Source organism: Leopardus geoffroyi, chromosome A2, assembly GCF_018350155.1.
Source record: "Leopardus geoffroyi isolate Oge1 chromosome A2, O.geoffroyi_Oge1_pat1.0, whole genome shotgun sequence".
In the NCBI taxonomy this organism is placed as follows: domain Eukaryota; kingdom Metazoa; phylum Chordata; class Mammalia; order Carnivora; family Felidae; genus Leopardus; species Leopardus geoffroyi.
Genome location: NC_059331.1, coordinates 26,631,372 through 26,644,652, shown reverse-complemented (window position 1 = coordinate 26,644,652; position 13,281 = coordinate 26,631,372). Strand labels below are relative to the sequence as shown.

Here is a 13,281-nt window from a genome sequence, read left to right as displayed (position 1 = left end):
TGATTGTCAGGAGTGCATAGAGGAGGAAGGGAAAAGAATCTTTGGTGGGAACAGAGGGCTTGAGATGGAAGAGGTAGAGAGAGTCTAACGTGCATAGCTGCAGTGGCAAATAACCCTGAGATGGTTTTCAGAGTTGAATTTTGAAGATGGAACGCTACATCTGAGATTAAAAATAATAATAATAATAATAATAATAATAATAATAATAATAAAGGAACTGAAGCCAATATAAACTGCTCCAACAAAGGTGCCACGTTTTTCCCCCTAACTGCCCCAGGGAGAAAGGGGAGCATCCCATTTTTCTTCAGGTATGGAGAATTCAGAGTGAGAGCTCATACATCTGAAGTGTACATTTTGGCTGCCCAAGGGATGGAGATGTCTCCATGATTTACTGTCTGAAATAAATTATGCCCCCCAAATTGGGAATCTTTTTAGAGATGTACATTTATAATTACTTATGACAGAAAAACAGAATCTCAGCTGTCAGAAGGAGACCTTGCCATGAGAGAACAAATAATATGTTATGTTAAGTGTCCTAAATAAACCACAGGAACAGAGAGCATGGTCCTTGAGCAAAGGCACCCAAGATATATATTAGTGATAAGTAGCTGAAAGGAGGTCTTAAAGTCACCATTGCAAAGTGACGTTTTGACAGCCAGGAGCTCAGTCATGTTGAAGGTAAAGAGAACTTCCATCGAGGGCAAATTAACAAATTAAATTCAGAGGGTTATAGAAATGTTCCAGCCAATGTTAACCAGATCTGGCCCCCCTCCTGCCTGGCAGCCTAGGTTTTTATCAGCTGTCCCTTTCCCCTTTTCTGATATGCCTGAATGGTTTGTAGCTAATTAATAGCATCAAAAATTAGTGTTTCCTATTTGGTTAATCTTTACATGTTATTGGCTTAGTTTTAGACAACATATCAATATGCCAAGATAGCGTTCTTAGAAAGAGTCAGAGAAAAATAAGGGTTTCGAGTATCCAGTTGGTAACATCAGAAGGAAAAGTGAGACGTGGCTGTGGGCAGTCCAGGCTTCTTCCTGGGCTTCTGTTGCATAATGGCATTAATTTAGGGCCATCTGTCAGATGCTGTGCTAAGTTGTAACATCTAGCTGTCACAGCAACACTGTGAGGAAGGCACTGCTTTTATGCGTGTGTAATTGTTGCTCTTTTACAGCTGAGAGAACTGGGGTACAGAGTTCTTGAATACCTTGTTCCAGGGTCACACAATGAGTCATTGGCAGAGCTGGGGTTTGAGTCCAAACAGCCCAGCCCCAGAGCCCAACCACTGTTTTTATAATTTTTTTTTAAATTTTGAGCCAAGTACCTAGATTACCTACTTCAAAAATAATATACATAAAATCAGGAATTGAAATTTTCTATTCAGAGTTCCTCATCTACAGGAAAAAAAAACAAAACATCTCAAGGGCTAAGTAGCTAAGTTCTTTTTTTTTTTTTTTTAATTTTTTAAAAATTTATTTATTTATTTTTAGAGAGAAAGACAGCACTAGCAAGGTAGGGGCAGAGAGAGAGAGAATCCCAAGCAGGCTCCGCACTGTCAGAGCAGAGCCTGATGCAGGGCTTGAACTCACAAACTCTGAGTTCATGACCCAAGCCAAAATCAGAGTTGGACACTTAACGGGCTGATAACCCAGGTGCCCCAGCTAAGTTCTTTAAAGGGGAAAAAAAGAAAAAAAAAAAAAAAAGCAAACCTCTGGTTCCGTTTCAGCCCTGAACCTGCCTACCCCTCCCATCCACGCTTGTCAAAAATGACAAGTGGCCACATTTTCCCAGTGGGAGTAGAGGCTGAGGGGCAACGTTGCTGTGAGACCAGATCTAAGAGACTGAGGTGCTGACTGAGAGACAAGATCACCCGATTGCTGAGCTGGCAGGCCTGGGTGTTGGTTTGTCACCCACCTTCTTAAAGGCCCTTCTAGACAATCTTATCTAAGTAGGTCAATCTCCCTTCACCTTGTTAATATTTACTTTGTGCCCTTCTCACAGTTTGTAATTCGTGGTTTGTTTACTTGTTTAATGTCTTTTTTGCTACGTAGCCTGTGAGTTTTTAAAAGCAGAGACTTTGTCAGTTTGCTTACTCCTGGATCCCAAGTACCCTACACATTTTCTGTTGATTATTAGATACTCTGTAAATGTTTGTTAGTAGGAAGACAGGAAGGGAGAAAGGGGAGAAAAGAGAGAGAGAAATGTTCTTCAACTCATCATTTTTTATACCAACCTTGGGGGGGAAACATGAGTCATCCATTGAAATCTTACTTTCAGTTTTCCCCCATTCCAATTTTTTAGTATCTTAGGTATATTTCTAACAATTCAACAGTGGGAGTATTGAACCTACACCCATGCATTTGAGCAACTAAAAACGGTCACCTTATGCAGTGGCTCTTAAACTTTATTGTTAGGCAGTGAGAACTTTTCTTTCAAATGAATTCCATATGAAATGCCAACATATAAAAGAGATGAAACCAGAATTGGTCTGGCTAAAGGGGGCAGTTAGGGACCCAGAACCCTGCCCTGGGGCTCCAGTGAATCAGCTAAAAACACTGATGCAGTCCACCGACCTCTGTTTGACCTTGTCGAAGGTCGAGTGCCCACTCAGAGCCCCAGCTAGGATTAGGACCCAGGCTTCTTCCACATCCATGCCTTTCTGCAGAACCTGTGAAGGTGGTTTTGGGGGCTGGCTTACAGGGAAGGGCCATCTTCCGTCTTCAGATGTCTAGTATGAAAGTCATAACAGCTAATATTTATGTCACCTTCCTGTGACCCACACCTGCCAGTGCCTTTTAATTCACATAATAGCCTACTGAGGTGTAGCTACTGTCATTGCCCATCTTTTACACAAGGACACTGGGGTTTAGAGCCGGGAAGTGATGTGCTGACCCCCCACAGCTCCATCACAAGTGGAGAAGCTGAGATGTATCTGTAGAGCTAGAGAGCTAGAGGCATAACTGTAGATAAACAGCAGAGAACGATGGCCTGACTAACACATGGCCCTAGGAAACGTTGCCACACAAAATTAAGTGCGTGTTTTAACCTTAAAAACAAAAGAGCAAGTGTTTTACCAGAAAAATGAGTTTATTTAGAAATAGCAGAGGCATGGCAATTCAGGACACGCAAGCTATGGCAAAGCATAGCCAAGCCTGGAGAACAAAGGAGAGGAACCATACTTGGTAGAGAAAAAGGAGGGAGTTGGGAGAGGCTGCTTTGAAGGAAACTCTTTACGAGTCTAAAAGTCTAAAGCAAGGGTTCAGGGTAGCAATGGTTTCTCTTTGGCTAGACTCTTGCTCGTCAAGAAGAAAATCTTTCTTCCTTCTGCTGGGGCAGTAAAGTGAACTTCTTTCTGCCCAGGCATGTGGTGTCAGCTGCCACAGAAAGCTTATGATGAGCACCCCCCCTTCTGGGCTTCCTGACTCCGTTTCAGGTGAGGTCTCCCTGCACTGATTTCCACACATGCCTTATATTTGGCCTCCGAGTCCCTCCTTTATTCGGTACAAGTTTGTGTCACACCCGCAGTTTCTGCTCAGATAGAACACCTCAAGTGCATAAATGCCACCTTAAAGTACACAGCCCGTCTGCCAGCAGAGCCAGCCAGCAGGCAGGAACAGCATCGCATTCCGCACCAGTCGACTGGAGGGAGAGATGGGCAGCTCTCCATACTTCCTCCCAGGCCGAGGCACACTTGCTGAATGTCAATTACCATGGCACTCGAGCCCTTAACACTTAACCAAAAATGTGTTTTCCTGGAGTGCGCGTGAAATGTAAAAATGGGAAGTTACGATTTCAGAACTTACTCAAGAGAACTACCAAACTGACCTTTGGAAAATAAAGCAGACTTTGCTCGAAGAATAGTTGTCAATTTGTTTTTGACATTTGTTCCTTTACAGATATGACCCTTAAATTATTCATGCTTACCAGCTCCAAAACAGAATAGTAATGACCTCTCTCGTCAGGCTTGCAAAACCTCTTCTGCCGTTTACATAGATTTTGAGTAAGAAAGACATTCAGAAGTGCTTTTCGAGTTGCCGGAGTCTCATAAAAATAACAGTCTTTTGCCTTTTTTTATGGCAAGGCCACATAGGATATTCCTTTATGAACACTGGTTAATCCCCCATGAGACATAAATAGGCAACAGATGCTCATTTTATAGGTATAATATCCAAATCACTAGTCAAGAATTTAGAAAACCCTCATGGTTCCCTGAAGCTAACCAGAGAGAGGGGAATCTGGCTGTCTGCTCTGGGTCCAACAAGGGAGTCTTTCCAGAATCTTTATTTCCTGCAGCACAATTATTCGACATTCACCTAATACTCCAAGTCTAAAAGCAGTCTTCTAAAATCTGTTTTATTAGTGATCATACAGACATTATGCTTCATGGAACAACCATTGGTATCCCCAAGGGCTTGGCTTGGCACCTAGGACACAGTAAATGCTACATAAATATTTGATGAGTTGTGAATGCATGAATCATGGGAAACAGAAGGATGATTTGGTCTACTCTTTGGATCTTCCTTGTATCTTCAGGATTTATTTAAGGTGCATAGGAGACTTTCCCCCGAAAACCAGTATTGGTAATGTAAAAGTAATAATGTGCCTGCCAGTGTCGAGTTTTCCTGTGTTACCTCACGATGACTTCTCCCTACATTCCCAGGTGTGGGGCTATGTTATGTCCCACCCTGTACAGGTGGAATTAAGGTCGCTGCCTAGGTCACAAACCCACTGAGTGTGGAGTTGGACTCTGACCCAAGCCTGTCTGACCAGGCGATTTGCACCCTGAACCCCCATGCTGCTGTAGGACTGCAGAATTCCCTTTAGGTCAGTAAGAACCATACGACTGAAATGTCCACTGCAATTTTTTACCTGTAGGAAGTTCCTTTCTTGAAGCTTTCTGGATAAAATAGTATTCTCTTCAGTACTCTCCTTAGACCCATAGCATCCCCACCTCAACGCTCAGCTTGTATAATGAATGCTCAGCTTGTATAATGAATGTATAAGTATTTATGACATTCTTGAGTCCAGAGTCCCCACCCCTTCCCCTGTTAGGCAAGTAGTTAGTTGCCTTTTGTTCTCAGATTAACCTTGGGGATGGGAGATATTTCCTCTTATGCAGCTATCAGGATCCCAGGGGTGTCTTTTCTGCACAGAGGAGGTTGGGGGGAGAAGGTGGGAGAATGGTGATCAGCACCCTTACTAGCACAAAGATATGCCTTCTTTTTGGAGTCCTAGAAGTGAGCCCTATAGTAGAATACTAAACACATTGCTGGTGTCTGAAGCTCTCTCTCTATTATTCCAGAACCATCCCTACCTACTTATTCCCCAGATGCACCCCAGACGGGGTCTTGGTCCAGGACTTCAGCTTCCCTTGCTGGAACTGGGATACATTTTCTCCCAGCTACAGTGTTGCTGCCTTGCCTGAAATCCAGCCATTGAGACACTGTGAGCTCTGTAGGCTTCAAAGCTCAATAGTCTGGCTAGGGACCCCCTGGGGGTGTAGTAAAATGCATTCAGAGTTGTAAGCCGCACATTTCCAAGCAGCACAATGGTTTTGTAGGTTTTTTCCCAGCTTTATTGAGATAAAATTAACATGTAATGTTGTGTAAGTTTAAGATGTATCACTGTGTAAGTTTAACTCCATGATTTGATATACAAGCACAATTGAGTCACTGCACATTCACAAGTAGAGACTACCTGTAAAGAACGAAACTGCAGTAATTCCCAGTTCATCAACCAAACCCTCCAACATGTTGCTTCAAAAGGCATTTTCCATGTAAAATATAGGTACTGGTTTCTGCAAAAGGGCTTGACCTACTTATTTCCCCAATGAAACCTGAACTGTAATCATAGCATGTTAGTTGCCTTCCAAGAAACAATATAGTTTTCTAAGAAAGTCCCTTTCGTCCTTTTTATCCCATTGTCAGTCATTTATCTTTCTCCCATCTGAGGACATATTTTTGCTGAAAACCAAAATTCAGCAGTTCACTGTCGACTTTCTCAGTACAAGTTAATTTAGCCCTACTGTGAGAGGCATTGGTGGAAGAGTTTCTAAGTACCTGGTGCTCTGCAGGATCTTATCTAAAATGTCATCTTCGTTGATCCTAAGGCTGACTGTTTGGAATGGAGATCCCTCCCCATTGAATTGTTTAAACAATAGTGTATTGGTATGCACATAAAAATACAGTCAATCAGTTCTCAAGATCTATAAGAGAGAAAATGCATTTTTTTTTTTAATTCTGGATGGCAACGTCAGAAAATCGAAAATCAGGTGCAGTGTCTTGATTCAGAGATTTTAAATCTCATAAACTGATGTCACATTGGTTTTCAAGCTTGAAGACTTAGCCTCTGCATATAGGTTTTCTATTATCTGTGATTAAAATGCAATAAATGTAGATAATTAAGCATTTATGTTAATAGACTTTCAAAAGGTGAATTGGAGGGATTGTTTGCCTGAGCTGATCTAACAGAGGGGAGGGCAGCTAATACTGCTGCATTTGGTCTGGCTCCGTTGGTTTTTCTTCTGTTATTGCTGTTAACCAATTTCAAAGTGGATGAAGCTGGAAGTTTGTAAATAGATTATTATCTGAAAGGCAATTTTACTTCACTGGAAATGACTTTATTATGTGGTGAAGAGTAAAAATGTAATTTGGACCCCTGTCCAGATGCTCTTAGTCTGGTAGCAGAGAATGGTTTTATTTGTTAATTTGTCCTTTTACAGTTTCTGTAGCCAGTCTTTAAATAGAGCAATTTAGCATTTGGGGGGAAAAACAAACCCTGCACCATCCAAGAATATAATTGAAAATTACCCCATATCCATGCACAATAATTACCTTTCAAAACACTTCCCATTGCTTGACATCATAGTGGTAATTGCTTAATGATATTATAATTCCATTACGTAGGGATTACAATGGCTCAAAATGATGTAAATTGGAGGCTTTGAAAATTAAGTTATAATGAAAACAAAACCCTTTATGCAAGTTTAAAGCACTTACTTCAATGTAAAATTATACATAATGTCACCCAATTTTTGCACGAGTGTCATTGTTGGTACAGTTTTAAAATTCATCCATTTGAAGCTTTAGTACTAAAAACCACAAAAACCCGCTTTAGTCCCGTGGTCATGACGCATGAGGTTCCAGCTCTACAGTGATATGTATTGGAACGAATGCATTTATATAGCCGTTATTGCTTCAGTCTGGATGCATTATGTAGCAAAACCCCTACTAATGAATTAGATCCACCTCGGTCCCTTTGCAGTTGGTGATAAAGACCCATGGCCCATTACAACTGTTATTTTCATCTTTGAAAGATTCCTGACTGGTCGTAAAATGTATTGAGTTTTCTAACTTAATAGCGCCAGCTTAAAATTTTATCTTTTTGGAAAGTACCAGCCCAGAGTGTGCTAAGCAATTAGGTGACGTGCCGGAGGTCAGAATTTCCCTCAGTGTGTGGATGGAGTCTAAACAAAGCATCAGACAGCAGACCCCTGAGATATGTTGACTCATGATCATTTACCTCAGTGATAGGTGGTTTTAACATTACACCGGATGGAAAAATTAGTTTTACTTTTTGAAAAATACATGATTTTTGGTGTAAGAACTCTTTTTATCTTAAGATGAATTTATTATAATGTACTTTGTAAAACTAGTTGGGGGCTTTGTGTTTTGTTCAAATCCACTATTTTTTTTTTCTTTTGGTAGGAAAAAAATCAAACAGGTGCAGTTTGGGGGTAGGAAATAAGATGTAAGCGAGCATACCCCTGTTGTGTCTAACTCATGTATCTTACATTTTTCATGATGACAGTTGTAACATTTATTGAGTATTCACTATGTGTGCGGAGTGCAACTGAGTATCTTACTTAGTTCCCCTAGGTACCGTCCCAGGCAGTATTACTGTCCTCATGTAGGGGAAAGCTAAGGCTCAAAGTGCTGAATTTTCCCAGTGTCCCACAGCTGTGAAGTGGTAGAAATGGGATTTGGATCCAGGTCTGTCTGACTCCATTATCCAAATGTCATACTGCCCCTCTCTATGAAGCCTTTTCTTAGGACTTTAAACCTTTATCAATGTTCCTGTTCTGACTGACTAAAAAAATGTACAGCCTATACTTCATGATTTATTTCAATATTGTCATTATCCTTAACAGTAATAATAATGATCATTTATTGAACAACTACTACGTGCCGTGGGCTATGCATATTATCTAGTGTCCAGTTTAGCCTTCCACAAAACCCTATGAAATAGGCCTTGTTATTCCCTTGAGGGAACAAGGATCCAGTGAGGCAAAGTAGCCTGTGAGTGCCCTAAAGTCAATTCGGGCAGTCAACAGCAAATCTCCCATCCGTCCCATCTGCCAATCCTAAGGCCCCTGGTGCTCTTGGCCACTCTGCAGTTGCAACTTCCAGTTACCCCATCACTAATCTTCAGTAGCTACTTTTGTTTCATGTGTGAATGTCCCATCCACACCTTGACATGGTACAGACTGAATAGATGTCACCACATAGCAGGCACACATTAGTTACTCATTGGTTCTGTTCTCTGAAGTAGCCCAAACAAGAAAGGGATGATGGATTGAATATCTGAAGGTAAAGGACATGCACATCCTCCTTTTGATGTGCAGAAGTGACCTAAAGGGGGTCGTCTTCCATGAGAAACTTGAAAAGCATTCCCAATCTCTCCTACTTAGATGGAGGAAGAAGGTGGAGGCAGGACCCTGGGGACCACTCTTAAGGTAACAATAGAAAGTAAAGGAAAAGCAGCCTGCCTTCTCTGATTTCCTGTTCTTAATTAGAAACCATGCAGGGCGCTCAGGTCAGCTACCACCATTAACGTGGCCATTAGCACAGTGCTGTCATACTTCAAGGACATAAGCCACTATAGCAAAGAGTCCCAGAAACTCATCAAAGGCACCACAGGGATCATTGGATCTGGTCCCACCCTGTGCACAATAAAATCTCACACAAATGGCCGCCTCGGTCCCTGCTTCACCCTCTCCAGGATCCACATTCCACTTCCCGGTCAGCTCTATAGTGTGGAAAATTCTTCCTTGTGCTGAGCCAAAATCTGGCTCCTAGTAACTTGCCCCCGTTGATCCTCTTGTTTCCTTCTGGAACCCCACAGAATCTTCTTAACTTCTCTCTCACTTACCGCCTTTTATCTACTTGAAGCCACACAGGCTGCTGTAACCTCAGGCTTTGTCTTTTCCAGACGAAATAAGCCCAGATCTTGCCTCTGCCCTCCCACATGGACTCTCTTATCTTTGTGATTTTTGAAATATGAGAGATGAAATTTCTTTTGTTTCCAAACCTGAGGTTTTCAAATGGAGGACACATTTACAATTTTTTTACTCTCTTCCATGTTTAAATTCCCATAATGTAATAGCTCCCCATTGAATGTGGCCACATCACCTTCTTAACAAAAGCATGGTGCCCATATGGCAGAAAGAAGATGGAACTGAGAGTCTGGAAGCCCAAGTTCATCCCTGACTCTGCCTCTGACTCACCAAGTGACCTCGGATGAGCTGGTGAACTCTGCAGACCCGGCTTCCCTTGTCCTTCAGATGGACACATTAACTTCTATGCGGGCAAGCTTCTGCGAGGGCAAGTGCTTTCTTGGCCATGGAGGGCTCCACCAGTTGAGATGTTAGCAAGCAAGGCAGAGGTCCTCATTCCTCCCAGGTAGCTCCACGTTTTACTCCACTGCTGGCACCATCTGCGTAAGGAGTCGGCTGATTCCGTGTTTTGCCCAAGACAATGCACACTCCGTGAGAACAGGGCCTGCTTCTTAGACCGCCTCATCCCCAGCACCTCGTTCAGTGCCTGATGCAGGGGACGATCCTGTTATGTGTCTTTGGATGGTCAGAGGAATGGCTGCCGTAGAGTCTCAAACCCCCACTCCACCACCTGGGCCCCGCTCCTTGGGACTTAACTCCAGTTTGTCACTGCCCCGACAGCATCCGTGCACCAGCTTGGTCTGATTTTGGCTGCAAAAGATGGAGTCCCACCACCTTCTCGTACTCTGGGCGGTGACACTTACTAGCACAGACTTTGTTTTCACAGTCATGCATTCATCCTTTCCCAAAACATCCAGTATTGACTGAGCCTCCATTACATGCCAGCCCTGCCCCTTCTGAAACTAACCCTGGTGAGCTCACAGCCCAAAGACTGGGTTTTCTCTGGTCCTGAGGAGCTTGTGCTAAGGAAGAGAGAGGAGCGCTGTCCTACTCACCTCTCCTCCCTGAGCCTGCTCGGATCCTCTCCAGCTCAGGGAGTTCTTGCCTCCGACTTCTGGGCTCTCATTACGTGGTTTTCAGAAGCACTCAGGGGGCACTCACTTGCTGGTGATAGCATCAAGTGTACAAGTACCTAGCACAACATTGGCACATATAAGGTGCTCGGGAAGCATCTTAGTAAAACAGCCTTTTTTTTTTTTTTTCATTCCATGCCATGGTTGGAAACCAACCAAACCTGCTACTATAACAGGCAGCAGTGGGGCACCTGGGTGGCTCAGTTGGTTGAGCGTCTGGCTTTGGTTCAGGTCATGATTTCACAGTTCGTGAATTCAAGCCCCACGTGGGGCTCATTGCTGTCAGCGCAGAGCCCACTTTGGACCCTTTGTCTCCCCTCTCTCTGCTACTTTCCCACTTGTGCTCTCTCTCTTTCTCAAAAATAAACATTTAAAAAATAATAATAAAGAACAGGAGTTCCTCCAAACCGTCTAATTGGCTGTCACAAGGGACGAATGTGAAGCCATGTCCTTGTGACCAGCAAACTTGAAAGACCTTCCTACCACTAATAAAATTACTCATCACCCGACAATTTTCCATATGTGTTCCATTCTAAACAACATTATCATTTTAATTCAGGCTTATTTGGTAGCATTTTTAGGGTGCATCCACACAGCTCTGGCCCATGATGAAGTCTGGAACTGTCACCCCCAAGTCTTGACTCCCACCCACATCCCTGATCCCTTTAGTCCCTCGGCCCTGCCGCTTTCTTGTCTCCCTCCCCGCCAGTTCTCCACGCTCAACTTTTCTTGTCCTTCACAGAGAAGCTGGTCAGTCTCACGCTGCAGTACTGAGTCCACAGGCCTGCGGTGCACTCCCACGGCTCAGGCCTTGCCATTCTGCCCACAGAAAGAGCATCTCCCGGGAGGGATGGAGGTTCCCGCCTCCTGGCCCTTCTGCCCTTTCAGTTCAGGAATTCCTGGCCATGCAGGCAGCTAATGTGTCTGTGGTTCCTGTCCCCACAGGTGAAGAAGATCCGAGCGTGGAAGTGGAAGAGGACGAGGAAGTGCTGACTCTGCTCTATGACCCCTGTCTGAACTGTTACTTTGATCCCCAGACAGGGAAGTACTATGAGCTGGTGTGAGGCCTCCCTCCGGAGCCAAGATCCCCCAGCCTGCCTGGCGAGCAGGAGAGCGCTTGTGACTCCGCTGCGTGGGCACCACAGAGCCTGGCAGGCCCATGGAATCCAAAGTCACTGAGAGAAATAAAGTTATTCTGTAAATAACGTTCGACATTAAGGATGCCTACGCTTTTGTTGTAGATGCGTGTGATCTTTTTGTCAGCGAAGCAATTAACACAGAGACAAGATTTTAGGACTTCGAATTGGTTCTCGTTTGTTCGTTCTCATCCTACATAGGATTTTTTTTATCTCCTATAATCTTATGGAAACAAATTAAGAGCTATTAATTCAAATTTTTTTGCAGTGTTAATCTGTAAATGATGGCTTGATACACAGAAAATGTATTCTTGTTTAAAAGATATCTGGGTACCTTTTGTTTCATTACCTATTTGTATTAAAAATAAAGTATGATGGTCTTTTAAACTGCCTCCTTTTATTTACCTTGCATTTTTACCAGAATATTCCAAGATAATGTTTACCCTTCCCTTAGACTCTTAGAAAAGGAAACACTGGGGGCGCCTGGGTGGCGCAGTCGGTTAAGCGTCCGACTTCAGCCAGGTCACGATCTCGCGGTCCGTGAGTTCGAGCCCCGCGTCGGGCTCTGGGCTGATGGCTCAGAGCCTGGAGCCTGTTTCCGATTCTGTGCTTCCCTCTCTCTCTGACCCTCCCCCGTTCATGCTCTGTCTCTCTCTGTCCCGAAAATAAATAAACGTTGAAAAAAAAATTTTTACAAAAAAAAAAAAAAAAAAGAAAAGGAAACACTGTGCACTGGTCAGATTTTATGATCACATAAAGGTTCATCCAGAGTTTGCCAAAGATCACAACATTGTGAATCACATAAGCTGCCTAGCTCTGTGCTGTGCTTTTTCTAAAAAATGTTTTTACCAATGATCTCTGAATTCTAATAATACTCAAATCTAGCTCCATGGATCCAGAGTTAAGAAGCCATCCATGTGAACACCCTACACACCTCACTGCTTCTGTGACTTGGCTGGAGAAATGGAGGAAGCGATCACTATAACTTTACTTGCTGCGCCACAAGGCAAAAATTACGTGCTTCCTGAATTTGAGGAGATGGCCTCGAATTGTGTGCCAAGTATATTAATACTAAGCACGAGGAAGTACTTATATTAGCTGGAATATTGTGTTATTTAATAAAGATTTTTTAATAAAGAAGAGTACCATTGGAAATGAAAAATTATTGGTGTACAATTGGATTTAATGGCAGTACTATAACTTCATTTAATGTTGCTTGATAGAGGAAATAAGAGCTCTTTATTCAGGAATAGATTCGGGCTCCTGTTCAAAGGATCATACATTATTTAAAACCATGTTTCTGTTTGATAAGCTCTTAATCCTATTGTTCACAAAGTATACCTTTGTTATGAATTTTTCTCCAAGATGTTCATACTTACAAAATGCAAACAAATAACTGAGGCTTCAGAAAGCATACAAGATGATAAAATAGTTCGGCTATCTTGGTTATGACCTTGAAGATTGGAGAACCTGGAGAGCCTTGATCCTGCTTTAGCCAGTTTCAAGACCATCCGCATAAATGGAGTCAATTAAAGGTCTGTGCCAGTTAAGACTTGTAGTTACAAATATCGAAAACACCATGAACTAACAATACTTAAGGATGCAAGAGTGCCTCATGAACCCCAAAACAGAATGCTACAAACCTCCACATTGATTTGAGCTATGACCTAAAAATCTGTGTTGGGATTCTTAAGTTGCAAGCACCTTTGATCTCAGAATATAGAGACTTGTTGGTCAGGCCCCAGGAGGCACAGGAATCCGGGCAGCTCCAGGGATCCTATAGTAGGAGCTAACCATTTCTCCCAACAATGGTCACAAAAATGACTGTGCAGCTTTT

General features: G+C 42.9%; 1 protein-coding gene across 4 annotated transcripts in view; it reads left to right on the top strand.

Annotated features, from left to right (window-relative positions):
* The window catches only part of CFAP20DC (CFAP20 domain containing), a 230,554-nt gene extending 218,723 nt beyond the window's left edge, over positions 1 to 11,831 (top strand). For 3 of the 4 annotated variants that reach the window (XM_045493411.1, XM_045493403.1, XM_045493402.1), the window contains one exon: positions 11,254 to 11,831. In XM_045493411.1, coding sequence (XP_045349367.1) covers positions 11,254 to 11,372 — 119 coding nt within the window. In that variant the 3' untranslated portion in view covers positions 11,373 to 11,831. Of the gene's footprint in view, positions 1 to 3,360; positions 3,858 to 11,253 lie in introns of those variants that run through there. The other variant, XM_045493404.1, reaches the window with a different exon arrangement.
* Positions 11,832 to 13,281: the final 1,450 nt, after the last annotated feature.